The sequence below is a fragment of the Orcinus orca genome, chromosome X, assembly GCF_937001465.1.
Source record: "Orcinus orca chromosome X, mOrcOrc1.1, whole genome shotgun sequence".
In the NCBI taxonomy this organism is placed as follows: Eukaryota; Metazoa; Chordata; class Mammalia; order Artiodactyla; family Delphinidae; genus Orcinus; species Orcinus orca.
Genome location: NC_064580.1, coordinates 48,467,285 through 48,485,225, shown reverse-complemented (window position 1 = coordinate 48,485,225; position 17,941 = coordinate 48,467,285). Strand labels below are relative to the sequence as shown.

At 46.6% G+C, this 17,941-nt stretch overlaps 2 protein-coding genes and 1 non-coding gene across 6 annotated transcripts in view; 1 reads left to right on the top strand and 2 right to left on the bottom strand.

The window, feature by feature from the left end:
• Positions 1-6,582: 6,582 nt before the first annotated feature.
• MAGED2 (MAGE family member D2) lies at positions 6,583-14,889 on the bottom strand. Of its 4 annotated transcripts, none has more exons than XM_004284754.4 (13): positions 14,787-14,889; positions 13,195-13,268; positions 12,318-12,809; positions 11,436-11,744; positions 11,252-11,315; positions 10,913-10,992; positions 10,215-10,309; positions 9,433-9,512; positions 9,297-9,339; positions 8,890-8,952; positions 7,683-7,797; positions 6,904-7,310; positions 6,583-6,717 (listed from the first exon to the last, which is right to left on the bottom strand). In XM_004284754.4, exons 2-12 carry the CDS (start codon positions 13,237-13,239, stop codon positions 6,912-6,914), a joined length of 1,785 nt encoding a protein of 594 aa, XP_004284802.1. In that variant the 5' UTR covers positions 13,240-13,268; positions 14,787-14,889; the 3' UTR covers positions 6,583-6,717; positions 6,904-6,911. The 4 variants fall into 4 exon arrangements, with proteins under 4 accessions (XP_004284802.1, XP_033270686.1, XP_033270687.1 ...); XM_033414795.1 differs by lacking the exon at positions 14,787-14,889 and adding an exon at positions 14,144-14,229; XM_033414796.2 differs by lacking the exon at positions 14,787-14,889 and adding an exon at positions 13,454-13,520.
• LOC117198402 (small nucleolar RNA SNORA11) lies at positions 7,959-8,087 on the bottom strand. The gene has a single exon (XR_004479559.2). It is a non-coding gene; the product is annotated as a small nucleolar RNA SNORA11 (small nucleolar RNA).
• The window catches only part of ITIH6 (inter-alpha-trypsin inhibitor heavy chain family member 6), a 50,112-nt gene continuing 46,209 nt past the window's right edge, over positions 14,039-17,941 (top strand). Inside the window, 1 exon segment of the mRNA XM_004284770.2 lies at positions 14,039-14,047. Coding sequence (XP_004284818.2) covers positions 14,039-14,047 — 9 coding nt within the window.

Below are 17,941 nucleotides of genomic sequence, written 5' to 3'. Positions count from 1 at the left end.
AAGCAAGTGTGGGCTCTGAATCCCTTAGTAGAATAAATAGGAGAAAGTTACTGATCAACTCATTCAGTCATTCACTCATTCATATTTACTGATTCATTCATGCATTTGCTCACATTACATTCACCCACTCTTTCCTTACTCACACATTCACTCATTCCCCTTTTCTTTCCCATTTACTCTCTTCATCAGTCAGAATGCCATCAAAAAGCAGATGGCTCGCTGAATCGGTAAACTGAAGATAAATTAGCGAAGATATAAGTCTCCTGGGGCACAAAGTACTCTGGGTGCTCCCCATCTACTATCTAATGTGACGCTCATGAAGACCAGGCTGGGTGAGCTAATGCTGTTCGCATGTTACAGGCAGCAGACATGAAGCCAGAGAGGGCCAGAGACATGCCCCAGGCCACACGGGGACCCTGTGAGGGAGCTGGGGCAGTTTAACCCTCTTCGCCTGTCTCTCAGTCAGGACTCCTTCCACCAGAACACACTGACTGCTGACTCATATTCCGTAATTAGAATGCGTGTACACAATGCCTATATTTGTACATGAAAATGTGTGCCTGTAACTGTACATTTGTGCAGATGTTCCTCACACAACATCTGTGATTAATAACATGCCTATATGCAGAAGAAGGGTGAATCACTTGCTCATCTGGGCTCCCACAAACCCAAGTGGTTCCTTTTGGTGCTGTCACTGTTTCCCTCACTGTTCTTGAGAACAGGCCACCCCAGTACCCAGCACGGGCCATGAACACTGTAGTCACTAGCAGAGGTTTGTGGAATGAGCAAGTAAATGTTTGAGTGAGTTGAGTGAGCGTCTGTGACAGATTGGGATGCTGTGTGGGGCCTGTGACAAGCCCTAAGCAGAGAATCTAAGCACAAGTCTCTAGAGTTTTGGAGCATAAGCCATGCTCTTTGTCAAATAATTACCCTCCTTTTGAGAAACAGCTCCTGGCACCTGATGATTGAGTTAACAAAGTTAAATCACTGGCCCTGGTAGAGTTTGAACACCTAACCATGGGACCCCAAGTGACCATTTAAACTGAGCTGCCCATCCTAGGCTTGGTGCCATCTGATCCGCCAAGCCATAAATTTGGACAGGCAATAACAACACTCCATCACCAAAGAGCAGCGGTATAAACAAAGTCAGTCTGGAGCAGGTCCTGAAAGCAAAAGCGAGTTATAGGAGGCACAAACTCCCATAGTCCCTACTCATGCCACACTGCTTGCTCTCCCTCAGCTCACTTCTAGGCCCTTGTGGTGAGTTTCCAACAACCAGCTCACTGAAGAAGAAAAAACCCAGGAGCATGGTTTGCAGATGATGCTGTATGATAAGTAGGAACTAACTGGAAGTTAACAGCCCCACTTAGATGTGACCCTGATGGGAAGTAAGGAAGGGAAATTCTCCTAGGAGGCAAAACTCGGAGCTGTGCATCTGGTTGATCTCTTAATTCAGAAAGTGACCTGGCCAGGGCACTGATAAATGCCAATTAACAGTCTTGTCAGATTGTCAGACACTGGGAAGGAACAAGATTGGAGAACTGAGCCATAACAACAAGGCAGCAAAATACTTAGAGAGCGCTTATTACATGTAAGGCACAGTCTAATTGCTTTGCCTACGTATATATGAGGAGTAAGTGAACAGATCTCTCGGAATGGGCTGAGTGTGAGAATATTTGTGTCTCATGTGAATGCTTACAAATGGGAGCATGATGACCCAGCCTGTGGAAATCTGTCAACCTCTTTCTCTAGACATTCCAGTGCTTGTTAGATGAGCCAGTGAACAAAACTGCCATTGTAAAAGGGATGGATGTTATGCAGAGATTTGACATGGATTTACCATCACATGGGTTGACTTGGCTACCAACACTGTTGAGTGCCCAATTTCTCAACAGCAGAAACCCCAATATGTCACCATTTCCTGGGGAGACCAACAAATCCTTGGATGACAGAGGGATTACATTGGACCTCTTCCATCAGGGAGTGGGCATCAATTTATCCTTATGGAAATAATCAAATATTCTGGAATGGATTTGCCTTCCCTGGTGCTTTTACCAGTACCACCATCCTTGGATTTTCTAATTACTTTATACACTTTGTACATCATTGAGATATCCCATACAATATTTTTTTTCTGGTCAAGGAACACATTTCACAGTGAAAGAGGTAAGACAAATGGCCTAACGACGATGGGCAATCACCCATAAGCAACCGCCTTTGCAGAAGGGTGGGATGGCCTATGGAAGATTTAGTTCTGGTGACAGTTAGGAAACAACACTTTGTGAGCTCGGGGGGCCATCCTGCAGAATTCAGTGTATTCTGTGAATCAACGACCAATATATGATGATCTTTCTCCCATAAACAGAATACACAGGTCTAGAAACCAAAGGGTGGAAATGGGAATGGCACCTCTCATCACTTTACTTAGTGAAACAATTGCAAAACTTTGATTCACAGGAAGTTGAGACTTCCACCTGGCCATTTGGAGTTCCTCATGACATTGAACCAACAGGCAAAAAAAAGGGTGTTTACTATGTGGCTGGGATGAGTGGTCCCAACTATCAAGGGGAAATAGGGACTCTCTCTGCTACACAATGGGGTAAGGAAGAGCATGTCTGGAACTCAGGAGATTCATTGCATGACCCTAGCACTGCTATGTCTGGTGGCAAAAGGTCAACGCATATTACAGCCAGCCAATACAGGTAGGACCTCCAAGAGCTCAGATTCCACACAGTCATTGTGGAGGCAACCTCTAAGGTCTCAGGAGCATAACGCACAACTTGCAGTTCAGGATTGCTGGACCCACTGGAGCAGGGCTTAATCTACCTTCTATATATGAGTATATGAGTCCCAGGAAATCCCCTTAGTACCTTCATCCACATCATACACAGTGATGATCCAAAGATTATCCAAATGATACAATACCCATACACTCACAGGTCATGGTGGTTCAATGTACAATCTAGTTCATAGCTTGTAGCATATCTAGAATGGGTTGCAAGGTAGGTAGAAAAGAAAAGGACATCACCCAAAAATTCCTAGACTGGAGGCTGGAGATAGTAGGTAATAAGATTTGGGGTGATCTCCTTTTGAAGGGATGAATGGCAATTGTACATGGATTAATAGTATTATGTTGGACCAAAGCATTTTTGAAAGTGTAAGTTTGGAGAAAAATATTGTTATCCATTTTGTTTTCACAAATGGTTGGTCTCTAGTAGATATTTCTTGTTTTCTTTTCCTCCCTCCCTCCCTTCCTTTCTTGTCTTCCTCTCATTCTCCCTCCCTCTCTCTCTCTCTTCTTCCCCACACCCCACTCAGCATTCATTCTACCTTGTTTTATTCAGTCCAGGTGAAATGTTGCTGTAGGGTTTCTATTCTCAATGCAGGGGTAAAGGGAAGATAGGATGGTGGGTAATCACCCCACAAGGGAGTGAAAATTGGTCCTTGTGGGGGACAAAAATCACAAAAAACTTTCACAAAAATTACAATAGTTTGTGGCCCTCTAAAGCTCAGCCCTACCTGAGGAATCTTACTCTTTAATATTTAATTTCTGTTACTGGGTTTTCTTGGATTTCACATGAGCAACAATGAGGAAAATACACAAAATGTATGCAAGATCAACACTACAAAACCATGGCAAATAGATGGCTATGACTGGAAGACTTTCAATCTATTGCTCATTCTTGCAGAAGTGACCAGCTTGTGCCTTTTGGCTGCCATTGACTGCCTTTATGTTTGATCCTCAGTGGCTCTGTGTGTTGTTTGGGCTTTGAGAATTAAAGAAAAATGGCTTTTATTTAATTCTACAAAAGTTATTCAATCTATCATTAATTATGTCAAGTACTGAAAAGAAAAATGTTGATGATACCTGAATGAATATCCAAGAGCTAGTTAAAAGTTTTCTCATATCAAGCAACACTTAAAAGTTAATTTCACTAAAAATAATTTTTAAGAAATTAATTTAAAACTTCATTTGTTTTACTTCTGCTGAAAAAATGTTTTGAATAGTATTTTAAAATTTTGATTACACTGCTAATATCATCAGTTACATAAATTGCTAATTTACATATGTACTCTGATACCTTACAGTGTAAATAGGTTACATTTAAAGTTGCTCAGCAAATAGTTAAATGTTCATAGCTTTTACAAATTGTTAAACTTTTAAACATTTTATTTAGTCACTATAAACCCTATATTGAATAAAATATCTTCTTATGTATAAAGTGCAAATGTACATAATTTTTAAATAGATATACAGTATATCTGTGATATTCAAATTTCATGGGGGGTAGCAATTAGGACAAAAATGTCTAAATAGGCTTCTTGGGGGGTGATAATAAAAAATAGATAAACTGCTCTAGGAGCTTTTCCCACTCCTAGCCAAATGGAGGATATATGATACATTCTAGAATTATTTGGAATTAATGATATACTGTGGGAGTTCTTCCATTGTAGTAGTGGCCTCCAAGCTGACAAAAAACATGAACCAGGGTCTATCCCCATTTCCCCTGGCACTCCCTCTTCCTAGCTCTGGCCACTCCCCAGTTGCCTGGAACTGGACTTGATCTCTTCCTCCCTGCCTCACATGCCTTCAGTCCTTACACTTGGGTAGTGAGAAAAAGTCCATCACTTGCCCTGTCAAAGTCTAAGCCTTGTAGGAAAGGAGAAGAGGTAGGGAGCCCTGCAAACCTAGTGGTCTGCAGAGGGAAGGTAAGTGGGAAGGTCAGAGTTCTTCATGACTATGATTCACCCTTATCTCTATCAAGCACTTTGAACTCAATTTTTATTAGAATCATAGTCCCCAAGTTCCTTGCCACCCCTCACCATCACCCCCCCCACCCATTCCATTTTCAGATGGACATCACCTGGAAGTCTGAGAGGGCCCTGGACATGGTACCCACCCACTAGAGAGTCCTTCCTAGGTCTAAGCTGCCTCTGGCCTTGTCTACCTCTCCCAGGTACTATCCACCCAGAAGGGACCATGGCCTATGGAATTAATGGAAGAATCTTTGTTTCCAGTGAAGAACAACCTCGGCAGCAAAAGCAGGTCTCAATTCATGACCACAGGCAAGGAACTACCTTGCTCCAGGTGCAGCTTTTTCTTTTTTAGATCCTGTTGCCTAAGCAGCAAACCTTGTTCCTTTACTGCTTACAGAGTCTACAGGAGGGGAAAGGCAGCTGTTACTAGAGCCTCATTGTTTGCAAGACTCTGTCCCAGATAAGGAATCTGGTAATGTGGCAATTAGATGATGAGAGCTTCCTGGAAAGAAAGGTCCAGGGAAATACTCCCCAAAACAGGGCAAAGGTGGATCTCTGATTGCCTGCAGGCCGCATGCCTTAGTGGGCACTAGAGCTGGGAGGACTACACGAAGGGACTTTGGCACTTGCCTCCATCCTCGGTGATTTCACTGTCCAAATGGATAACCCAACCAATACCCCATCTTCCCAGGCCATTGACCCCTCATGTATAGGAACCATCACCTTCTCTCCCGTTTAACCACCTACTCCTTGGACCTTCTCATCACCCAGAGTTATCTCTGCTCTCTTCTTAAATATAATCATCCCATTGTCTGACCATCTGACTAGTGCCCCAGTTTATCCTTCCAGTTCTCTCAACATTCCTTCCCAGACACCTAGAACATGGCACGTAGCAGGCACTTAGTATATTCACTTAATGTTCTGCCTTATTCATAGACTTCAGAGACTCCTGTCCACAAACCCCTACACTGTCTCCCAGTCTGTCACACAATCTCCTCATCTTCCTCACCAAGCCTGCCTGGGTCCCACGGTCCATCTCTTCCACCATTCTGTGAACCTACTATATGTCAGACACTGTGGATACAGTAACGAAGATTCAGACTCACACACTCACTGCCCTTGGTCTTGTCCTTATTCCACAACCAAACAACAGAATGAAAACCTTGGAATAAACTAACACTCATCTTGATTCCTACAAGATTACTGAGCACCTTGCCACGGGGAAGGGGTCTCCCAAAAACCATGGGCTCCATGCTCTACTGGGGCCTCTCCACTGCCTAACATCCTTCCACAGTCCCCTCTCCAAGTCCCTTCTGTACAGTCCCTTCCCACAGGTCCTCCCCACCCACCTCCTCAGGGACTGGGCTGCACGAGTCAGCCTTCAACATCTCCCTGTCTTTTGGCTCCTGCCTGCTCAAGTCTCTCTCTCTTTTCCCAAGAAAATCCCTACTTGTTCCCGTATCTCCCTTTAGCTACCTCCCTCTCCCTCCTTCTTGTCTCACCCAAATTTCTCAAAAGGAGAGTCTATACTTGATGTTCAATCTCTATTTTTCTTCTCCAGACTTGCCCACCTCAGGGCTCTTCTTCAAAGTGTGTCCTCTATGCCTATAATCCCCATGACTCTTCACACCACTGCAATCCTGCCTGCTCTATAGGCTAGAGATGGGGCCCAACCTATCCTAGAGAAACATGCTAATTTTGCTCTAATTTTACTCTATTTGACAGTGTCACCTAAAGCTAAGCACAGATTGAGGTGGAAACTTTCCCAATTCATTTTAAAATGTGATACCAAAATGTGACAGCCCACCAAAAAAAGCAATAAACTCAGAAATGGCAAATAGATTTAATGTAGAGTGTCAATTTCAATTGATTGATAGTGGCTGCCTAGAGTGCTGTGTTGAGTAGGTTTCTGAGGATGCACCCTGGCTCGAAGAGAAAGACTGCTGGGATTAGGAATATCTGAAAACACAAGTAAAAGAAAATCAAAAAGTCAATTGATATCCACCAAAAAAGAAGGAATAAAATGCCAAAAGTAGTGTTTTCTCACACTCTCCATGTGGTCCTCCAACCTTGGCCTTCCTATAACCACCCAGCTCCTCATCCCATTCCCCCGAGGCCCGGCTTCCCCCAAGTCTAAATAGATACCTGAAATCTCACTTGTAGGAGAAACCACAGGCACCAGAGCTGCCACTGGTGCTGGCACCAGCTCCACCAAGGCCCGCGAAGAGCCCAAACGTGAGAGTGGCTGTCAGGCTGGTGCTAGCACCAAAGCTGCCACTGGCACTGGCACCAGCGCTGGCACCACCACTCTCCTGGGCTTTGGCTTTAGCTTCAGCTCCCGTCTGGATCCGGGCTTTGGCCCAGGGTCCAATATCAGCTTCGTCCCAGTTGCAGGGCCCAGCAGCATTCTCAGAGCCGAGCCCAATGCCCATCCGAGCTCTAATCTCAGCCCTTGCCTTGGCTTCAGCTGCAGCCTCAGCCGCAGCCTTCATATCTGCTTCCACTGCCTCTCGGTACTGAGCTGCCCATTCCTTGGGATCCTTCTTTTGTACCTGAAACAGGAATAACAACCATCTGAAGGATCATAATCTGAACACTGAGCGCCTACAGGATGCAAATTATAGTAATACAATAAATACTACTAGTAATTATACACCTAATATTCCATCCCTGCTCTGACACTTACTATCTCTGCGACCTTGGACATAACACCTGACAACCTCTCTGAGCCTGAGTTTTCTCATCTGCAGTAAGGCAATGACATGTTAGTTTTAAGGATTAAACTATTCAGATAGAGTGTTTGCACATTAATACAGGCTTCAGAATGTTCATGCATGAGCTGCAGGCTGCTCTGCACACAGCCTACCCTAAACAGTGGCACCCCATGCTCTTGATGTGCCAGGCTTGGACAGCTCTCCAATTACCTTGCAGGCAAACTTGAGGACTTTCATCTTGCTGGTCTCATAGTAAGAGCGCAGGCCCCAGAAGAACTCATACTCAGGCGGATTGCTATTAGGGACTCTGGCATAGTCCAGGTACCTTGAAAAGAGAGGTTCAAAGCCTTTATGTCTGTAAGACCACTCGTGGCCCACTCATGCATTTAGGTGGAAAACTCCCCCACTAAATACTGCAGCTTTTCTTCCTATATTCAGCCCTATCCCACTGGTCCTGCCCAGCAGCCACGTGGAGGTGCAGGGGGCACGTGTAGGGCATTTGTTCATAGGAAGGCCACGAGTTTTGTGCCCCTTGTCACAATAACCCAGGTTCCTGTTGGGTGTGTTGTAAACAGAGGAGCCATTTCTTCAGGCCCCCTGCTCTGAGCACACCTCACCATGGGGCTTGTCCATGGCCTGGCTGAACCCTGGGACAGTCCACCCTAGAAAATGACTGTACAGGAAGAAACAGTCAACCAAGAGCAGTGGACTCCATGCATACTCTCGACCATCTGTATGTGAGCCCACAGGTGTGTGCTGGTACACTTGTATGAGTGCACACATGTTCTCCAAGGACCAAGAATAGGGTGGGCCCTGGCCAGAAAAGTCAGGAGGTCTGGGCTTCAAGTCCAAATGAATCCTTTACCAGCCGGAGCCATGCTCAGGCTTCCACTCTCCGAGCCCTAGGCTCCTCAACTGATACAGGGGATGAGATGACAGCAGCTATTCTGCAGGGTAGTTATGAAAATGAAATGAGATGTACTAGTCAAGACCCCAACACAGTACGTGGCTGCTTAAAGCTACCATTCTATGGCATTTCTTTATGGAGATTAATTTCTATGAAGCCCTAGCTAGCATAGTAAAAAAGAACCAAGGTATTGGGGCCAGGATCTAAATACAACTCTTCCGTTTGCTACCTGTATAATAACCCTGAGCAAATTACTTCACCTCTCTGAGCTTCAGTTTCCTCATGCGTACAATACTGGTGATGACAATCCCTCCCTTGAAGAATTGTTCCAAAGGCATATGTGAGAGTACAAGTAGGTCAGGAAATGTGTGCTTCTGTTCTCTGCCACTACCTCAGGAATAAACTACCACCTGCATACGCACACATATGCACATGCACGTGCACCACAGCTTTATTACTCAGTTCTAAGACAGGCAAAATGCATGGAACACAGGAACACTAGACACTTACTTCTGCTTCACAAACTCATCAGTAATGAGCTTCTTCACATCCCCAAAAAGCGAATGATGTATCCTGACAGCAGAAAATGATAAAATACATACATACATACATAATTACATACATAGATAAATATAATTGGGGCTGTTGCACTTCCCAGATGTGGGCAGAGACATTTCCAACATGGAAAAGAGGCTTCCAACCTAAGATGGAAGCTCCACAGAAGCCCAAGAGTCAGTGAGACAGACAGCAGAGTTCAGGACCATTTCCCCATCCACCCAGGTCAGAACCCTGGACCCTCTACCCAGTCCAGCAACCCTGCCCACTCCACCAGATCACCAGGCTGATGCAATCCTGGGACCATCTTCTCTTGCCAAAGGACAACACAGACAGCAAGCGCTGACAGAGCCCAATCATACCCAGGGCGCAGCCCCAACTTGCGCAGCACCTCCCAGATGACAGCTGCAAGGGGAGGCAAAAGGAAACAGGGATAGAAAATGAACATGTGGAATTCCGACCATGACCCCCCATTCAGCTGCCAGCCCAGCCACTCACCCTCGCTGGACCTATTCCCGTTCATGAAGATGATGCTAAGAAGCACCATGAGGAGACCCAGCTTTGGTGAGTCCTTGGTCCTAGGGGAATAATGGGACAGAGAGAAGGTTTACATCCAGGAGCTACCTGCAAAAAAACACACCAGCCAGCTCACTAGGCTAGCTTCTCCCAGATTCTTCACATATGAGAGAATTCTGCCCAGTCTATGCTTCAAGCTCTATGTGACCCTGGGCAAGGCACTTAGACTCTCCTATTCATAAAATGGGAAAATCACATTCTCCTCTCCCCAGGTTGCTGAGAGGATAGAATTGTACTTGTACTTGTCAACCCAGTACAACCCGGACACCCAGCCAATGTGAGTCCTTTCTTGCTCTCCCAGACCCCTCAGCTCCAAGAGAATTCTACGCACAGCCCCACTGATGCTCCTGGCCTTCAAACATCATGAGCCACTCATACCAGGAAGCCCTCCTGTGAGAACCATTCTACCAAGGCCAACAGGAAGAGATAAGCAATGACAGGTCTGCTTTCCTGGGAAGCTTCGGGAGAAACAAAAAGCCTGACAGTAGGAGTGCCCTGCCCCAGGCTTCTACACCCTACAGTAAATCATAATCAGGTATCACTATTGTGTGCAGGGCTCCAACTACGTGCAGGAGCTGGAATAGGGGTTTTTAGGCTCTGTCTTTCCTGACTTCCTAAGGGGATGTGGGGAGAGGACAGGGATGGAGTAGTACCATGGGCAAAAGCAGAAGCCTCCCTCCCACCCCAGCCCTTTCCCAGCTTACGTTCCCAGTATGCCTGCATCAGTGGGCTCTAAGGTGCTGAGAAGAATGTACAAGTGGTCATTCTTATCAATTTCCTTTAATTGGATCCCAAATACCTGCAGATGTGGAAAACAGCTTGTGAGATCACAGAATTCAGCTTTCTGGGCATCCCACAGCTCCCCCTGTGACTAGGGGTGTGTGTGTGTGTGTGAGAGAGAGAGAGAGAGTGTGTGTGTGTGTGTGTGTGTGTGTGTGTGTGTGTGTGTGTGTGTGTGTGTGTGTGTGTGTGTGTGTGTGTGTGTGTGTGACATCAGTGAGATAATGCCCTTAAATCACTTAGCTGAGTGGCCAGCACACGGCAAACAGGCAACAAATGCATTATTTTTAATCAACATCATCTTTGTGATTAGTGGGAATCTAGGCAGCCAGAGAGTGGGGAATGAAAGGGAGAAAGAACATCTGAAATACATTATAGGACATGTCCAGCAGTGGACAGAAGTCAGGACTAAGCTGAGTGGCTTGGGTCCTAGCTGTGATTTTACCACTGACTTACTGTGTGACCTCAAGCTAGTCTATGCCCCTTGCTAGGCCACTGTCTGCCCATCTGCACAGTGATGGGGCTGGATTAGTCTCTGTGGTACCCCCCAGTAAAGACATGTACACCTTTGTTTGATTCAAGGCTACCCCATTGCACCCATCCCCCAGGTCTGCCCCTTCACCTTCTCCAAGGAATAGCCTGCTCGTTCAATGATTTCAGGGTACACATCAGTGTATTCTTTGATGATGTCCTTCAGCATGTCTGCAAGGGGAGAGTGTTGCGAGCACCTGGGCAGAAGTGAGGCCGGGTGGCCCCCATACCCAAACTAAAGACCCTTCACCAACCCTGCTGTGGGTGGCATAAACACGTTCTAAGCTAATGAACAGAGATACTACTACTGCTAAATTAGAACTTTAGGAGGACATAAGTGGGAGCAGGAGAGCAAGAAATGCCCTCAGCACATGGGGGAGAGGGCAATGGAGAACAGAGCTGGGGGAAGGGAGGGTTAGTAGAACTCTACCTGAGCGTTTGATGGGAATCTTCGTCTGGTCTTTAACCAACAGGTACTTCACCAAATCATTGGCCTGGGAGAGGAGGAAAAGAGGGAATGATCAAAACATGCTTGCAGAAGACTTGAGAGGATGGCAGAGAAGAGGGCAGGCAAAGCAGTGAATAACGCTGAGTGGAGAGGACAGGTTTCTTACCCTCCCTTGCAAAAGGGCTACATCCCGAGGTGGTGGTGTTTCAGGCTCTTGGGATGACTGGAGCTTGGCAGCTCTGCGGCGAGCCTTCCCCCTACGGGCCTTAGGTGACCTCAGAGAAAGCAAAGCTCTCCGGGCCCAAGCAGCCAACCGAGTCCTTGATGCCCTGCGGGCCCAAAAGGCTATGGGGCCCCTTGAAGCCCTGCGGGCCATTGAGGCCATTAGGGCCTTTGAGATCCTTCGGCCGCCCGTGGTTCCAGAGGCCTGACTCTGATCACTGCTGCCATCCTCTTCCCCATTCAGATGCTTCACCTGCATCAATGGAGAGCAAGCACAACATTGCCAGATGATGCAGATGGTCCTTTTTCCTCATCTTCTCTCTTCCTGAAGTCCCCTCTAATCCCACTCTTGTAGTAACTGCCTGAGTCTTGGATTTGTCTTTCACTGTTTTCCAAGCAGGAGTTTCATCTTCCCACCAGGCCAGGAGCAACACAAGGATGGGGCCTGAGGCTTCTCCTCCTCCTGTGTGCACCACTGGCTCTGCTTATACCATCCTGGACATGTCACTCCACCTCTCTGGGACTCAGCTTCCTTCTCTACAAAACTAGATTACTTTCAGGATTTAATGAGATAACCTGTGTGAATGTGCCTAGCTCAAGGCCTGACATATGGTAGCTACTATGTAAATATAAACTGCATTTCATTCAGATTGCAGCTGTTCGTATTCCTGTCTCATGTGCCCACCAGTCTGTGAGCTTTCTGAAAACAGGAATTATATCACATTTCTCTTAGTGTCCCGCCACAGCCTTGATGAGCTGAGGGAACTTTCTAAAGGTTTATAGAACCATGAACCAACTGAGAGAAACAGAAAGGCAAGGGTCTTACCTTTCGGGCTTTCTTGGCCTTGACCTTGGGCCGAGTATCCTGATTCTCCTGAGCCTGTGCAGCTGCACCCTCAGGCTCAGGTTCATCTGCCAGAGCCTGAGAGGCAGCAGCCTCAGTCTCCAGGGTCTTTGTATTGACCTTCGTATCAGCCCCACAGCTGACCTTTTTGGTCTCAGTAGCAGGCATTGTCACAGCCTGAGGGTCAGTATTCTGCATCTTGGTGTCAGCTGCTGGATTCTTCGTTTCAGCTGCCAGAACCTGGGTATCAGTCAGCTTAGTGGTAGCTGAGGCCTGAGTGGCAGATACCTCCTGAGCCTCTGTGGCCTTTGAGACCTCTGTGGTCTTTGAAACTCCTGCAGCATTTGAGACCTTCATGGCCTTTGAGACCTCTGGTGCCTTTGAGGCCTTCGGTGCCTCTGAGACCTCCAAGTTCTGGGTCACTGTCAATAGGGTCTGCATCTTCAAGCCACGGTCCTCTTCTGAAGCTTCAGCCTGCAAGAGGAAGCAGGGAAGCTCACAGACCTTCTCCCCACCCCCAACTAGGCAAATGGCCCCAAAATTCCAGGGCCTCACTTCTCTGACCTACACTAACTCCTACTTGCAGTGTGCTCTGACCACCTCAGCCCAACAAGGCCTCCCTTTCCTCTGAGCAGAAGAGGGGCGGGCCTACCCTCCCTCCCGCCTTCCTTCCTCCCTCCTTCCTTCCTCCCTCCTTCCTTCCCTCCTCCCTCCCTCTACTTGGGGGAGGGAGGCGGCAACGAAGCAGGTAGGTAGATGGAGAAGGGCTGGGATGGGAGGGGAGGTGCCAAGAGATTTGGGGCAGCAACAGGGGCTGGAGAGCAAATGCAGCTAGGGAGAGGGCAGAAGAAGGGCTTACCTGGAAGTGGGTTGGACCCGTACCACTCTCGCTTGTGTCAGACATGTCTCAAGTTGGCCTGGCAAGAGCTGAGCCTGAAGGAGAGAAGGCCTGGGTTAAGAGGCGAGCTCACTTAACGTCCTCTCTCCCGCTCGGCCTGGAGGCTGATACCCACCTTCCCTAGGGTCCCAATCCCAAACCCTCTCCCCACCCCCCCAAGGCCCCCGTTCTCAAATTCAGTAATCCAGAGCGCCTAGATCTCAATTCTCTGCAGCCGTACCCTCCCCTACTCCAGGAAGATGTGCCAGCGCGGCAGCTCTGAGGACCCCGCCCCTTTTCCCAGTGCACACCCCCCCAGCCGCAAGTCGACAGTGCGCATGCGCATCCGTTGCAGGGGCCCATCTCAGCCCCGCCCGCTTTCCCAGCAGAAGCTTTCTTTGATGTCCACCGTGCACATGCGCATTTGGCAGCTGGCTTGTCTCCAAGCTGGCCTTTCACTACACGCCCCTTGCCAGAGATCCATAGTGCGCATGCGTAAATAGAGGCTCAGTCCAGTACCTTTTTCCAACACGCCCCTCTCCAAGTTCGTAGTACCATTCGGTCCCGCCCCCTCCCCAACAAGCCTCTCTCTCAAATTGTCGCAGCGTCTGGGGGTCCAGGCCCCTCCCCTGCTGACATCCAGCCCAAGTCCACTGCACCGTCCGGTCCCGCCCTTTTTCATAATACGCCCCCCTCCAAACAGGGGCCAAGCGCATCTTGGTTCCGCCCCTTCCCTAATACACCCCCCTCCTCAAATCAGTATTGAGCTAGTGATTCCATCTTGGGCCCAGCCAAACAGGGTCCTGTCCCCTCCCTTCCCGGCCGGATGGATCCGGTATGATCCGGTCCTTAGAGCAGGATTTCTCCAGATCCCAGAGGGTGGGGCCGACCCCTCACGGGCTCGGATCCAGAGCTGGGCCCCCCTGCTCACCTCGTCCTTCTACTACTCCTGAGTGCGTCCACTCCCTCTGAGCCCCTCATAAACTCAGACTGCCCTCCCCCCTCCAGGCCGGAAGTGGTCCCGCCCCTTTCCGCCTCCCTAGGGGGCCTCCGTCCCAGCCAGTCTGCCCTTCCCCCCCCCCCCCCCCCCCGCCCGCTCCTCATTCCTTATCCCCCACTCCGTACCACTCCGTATTCCCTCTGCCTTGTTCCCTGCTCCCTATTTCTCCATCGCCGTTCCTATTTACCCCACAGAATTCCGGATTCCCATTCCTTACATCCTCCTTCATGCTACCATTGCACCCCCTCCCCCAGTATTCCTTAACCCTTCTCTACATCCCCTGTTTTCTTCTCTTAATTTCCACTTCCTCTCAGTATTCCCCTTCCCCCTCATATTCTCCATCCACCACTCAACACGCCCGGTTCCCAGTTTTTCTCCCCCTCTTCCTCAACTAGCCTCTGCTCTCCAGTCCATACAGCCTACTACTCTCTCGGTCGTCTTCGTTGCCTACATCCCACTCCGAGTAACCTCTCCCCTAGCTGCAGTGGTGCAGTAAAAATTGACCACCTGCCTGGCTCTAGGTTCGAGGGGACTGGAACCACTGTCTGGAAACCCCAATCTCAACGTCCCTCACCTTGTCCTCTAGCGAGTCCGGAATTCGTCTGCCCTCTCTCAGTCCCTCTCGAAGTCTCAGCCTTCTGGACTAGAGCTGCAGCCAGCCCAGCCCAGCCCAGCCCAGCCCCTTTCCGCAGCCCCCTGCCACCCCCCTTCTCCTTCCTCGGGGGTGGGGCAATGGGGCCCCGCTCAGGGCTGTCTGACGCCGAAGCCCGTGTTTATGCCACTGTACCAGGCTTGGTCTGAAGCCATTCCAAACCAAAACTACCGCCTCAAAGCGATTCATTCATTGAATATGTTTTTATATATATATATATATATATATATATATATATATATATTGCTTATTGCAAAAGTAACATGTTGTAGTTGTGAAATTTCAAATTATGCAGAAATATGTAACATACCAATGAAAGGCCACCCTTATCTCATGCCCCAGAAATAACCAGTACTAACGTTCTGATATACATTCTTCCAGATTTGTTTCTATTTATATACTAATTATTTGGGTTTTCTCCCCACAAATGGTACACTATACCTACTGTTCTGTGACCAGGGTTTGTTTTATTTTTTCCCAGTTATATATTCTAAACAGCTTTCCATAGTGCACATTTTTCTTAACTGCTCCATAATCTTTTCTCTGTAAATGTCCCATAATGTATTTAACCAGTCCAGGATACATAGACATTTAGATTGTTTTCATTTTTTATTTACTATTACAAGCAGTGCTGACTCCATTTTGATACAAAACTTGTCAACTTTAAAAAGATACACAGAATAACATTTCCACCAGCAATGTCTCTTGCATGTTTATGTGTTGCATATACTACAAATATTTTTCATGTTATTTAGGATAATATTTGCTATACAAAAAGGATTAATTATTATGTAGTGAAATGTATCAGGTTTTCCTTTACCATGACTAGATTCTGCTTCATGCTTAGAGATGCTTTCCACACTCCTGTTATAATAATCACTGCTTTTATTCCAAGCAGTTTTATGGTTTTATTATTTACATTTAAATGATCACTCCAACATTTATTTTGTATAAAGATTAATTATTTTCCAAAAATATAGCCTCATCCCTACACCATGTGCAAATTAATCCATCTTTTCCCCCACTGATTTGAAATGGCACCTTTACCATGTAATAAATTCACATAAGTATCAATAATTGGGTCTATTCAAGAGAACAAAATAAGATGTATAAAAAATTGAAAGTAAACAACATTATCATTAATTACAGAGTATATGAATGCAGACCTGGACAACCTGAGAGCATCAATTAATGTTGTTAGAAACCATAATAAAAGTCAACACAGTGGTCAGTTATAGAATTAATATTCAATATGTTTCCTATATCAAAAGTAATTCAAATGGTTATGTCTTCTGCTTTATGAAGTCACCTTTTCCTCTATTAAGCAAATAAAATATGAATCCCTATGTTCTATGGACAATTCAACATACACATGCACACATACACACATACTTCACAGATATTCATGGTGGGCTTCTGTTCGCCTGACTTTTTCTCTAAATTGTTGCTCCCTCCAAGTTTGTGACATCAGCTCACCACTTTCTTACCTCCTAGGTTCTCTCCCCCCATCTACAGGGCTTTATTTCACACTAGACACAGCCCTTCTTTTCTTCCAGTTCTAGTACCCCAAATTCCCATCCCTTTCAAATCATGGCAAGCCTTGAATGCCAAGATAAAGACTTTGGTCTTGATCCTGATAACACTGAGAGATTATTGAAGGGTTCTAGGCTTGGATGCAACATAGATTTGTGTTCTAGAAAGAACACCACTCTAGCTGCCTAACCCATTAGGAGTATGAATTAGATGTCTTCCTGGAAAAAGGGAGAGTAGTCATCCAGGTAAACAATGATTGTGGTTAGGCCTAGAGTGGTAGCAGTGGAGGTCATGAGAAGTGATTGAATTCAGAAGATATTAAAGAAATAAAAAGCAAGGCTTTATGAATAGTTGGATGTAGGGAAAGGGGTGAGGAGGAGGGAAGTGTCAAAGGCAACTTTTGGGAATCTAATTTGAGAGATCAAATGTGTAGATGGTAACCCCTTTCACTAACATATGGAATACTAACGGCTCTTCCCTGGGCCTGGGAAGAATAAAAACCTTAGAAGAGACGTGGCCCAGGGAAGAGCCCTGGAGGCCAACAGCAACCTCAGCATAGGTGAAGGAAAAGGAGCCCAGGAGAGAGACAGATAAGTAATGACCAAGGAGACAGAGCGAAAAGCAGGAGAAAGTAATGCCACAAAACCAAAGGAAGAGAATATTTCAAAAGGTGGGAGGAGTCAATAGTGTTGAATACTACCCAGAGGTCAAGAAAAGTCCTGAAAAATGTCTAGGGATTGTAGCAGTCAGGTAGTGGTCTGGTCTCTGGTGACCACGGAGGGGATAGTTTCACACTTGTGGCATAGGTCGATAACTGTTTACTCCAGTATACATTCTCCTCTCCTTCCCTATTAATAGAAAATCTGATTTTTACCTGGACACATAGCCTCCTGGAATAAAGGCCATGAGGACAAGGGTCACACCCTAAGGATAGTGGAGGAGTAAACTGAGAAGAATCGGGATCTCTAACAATTTCATAGGACCACCATACAAACTTTGGACTGCCTAACTCTGGATTTCTTTTAGGTGAGATAAATACATGTATGTCTGATTGAAGCCACTGTTTGGGAGTCTATGCCATGCAGAAGTTTTATGACTGCAGTGAGTTGAGATGTGAATTGCAGGTGAGGTATTCCTGACAATGAGCATAAACTACTCTTTCAAGAAATGTCTGACTCTGATTTTGAGACTCTCCCAAAATCTAGCCCTGACTAGTTTTCCAGGCTTTTTCTTGCTATTTTTCTGAGTACTGTGTATATTCCAAACAAACACTTCACTATTACCAGATGTGCCCTGCCTTCTCTTAGGAGCCATTGCTCATACGATTTCTTCCCTATGGAACGCCCTCTGTTATATCTACCCTCTGTTACAACCTCCATCATTTTAAATTCCACAACATTTTAAGTCCTGGTTGTGGCCTTTGGGATCCTGGGATAACTTTAAAAGAATATAGAGTCAGATCCTTAGGAGATATTGGACTCAAGGGACTCAGGCAAAATCTCAGTCCATGTCCATCAGAGAGACATTCCCAGAGACTTTCAAAG

Bases quoted from the DNA above. Each gene is read 5' to 3' on its own strand.
- MAGED2 (XM_004284754.4), bottom strand. From the start codon at position 13,239: ATGTCTGACACAAGCGAGAGTGGTACGGGTCCAACCCACTTCCAG. The intron at 8,953-9,296 runs GTATGATTGGGC...TTCTGCTGTCAG, and splicing joins AAGTTGGGGCTGCGCCCTGG to GATACATCATTCGCTTTTTG. The intron at 7,798-8,889 runs GTAAGTGTCTAG...TCTCTTTTCAAG, and splicing joins GATGAGTTTGTGAAGCAGAA to GTACCTGGACTATGCCAGAG.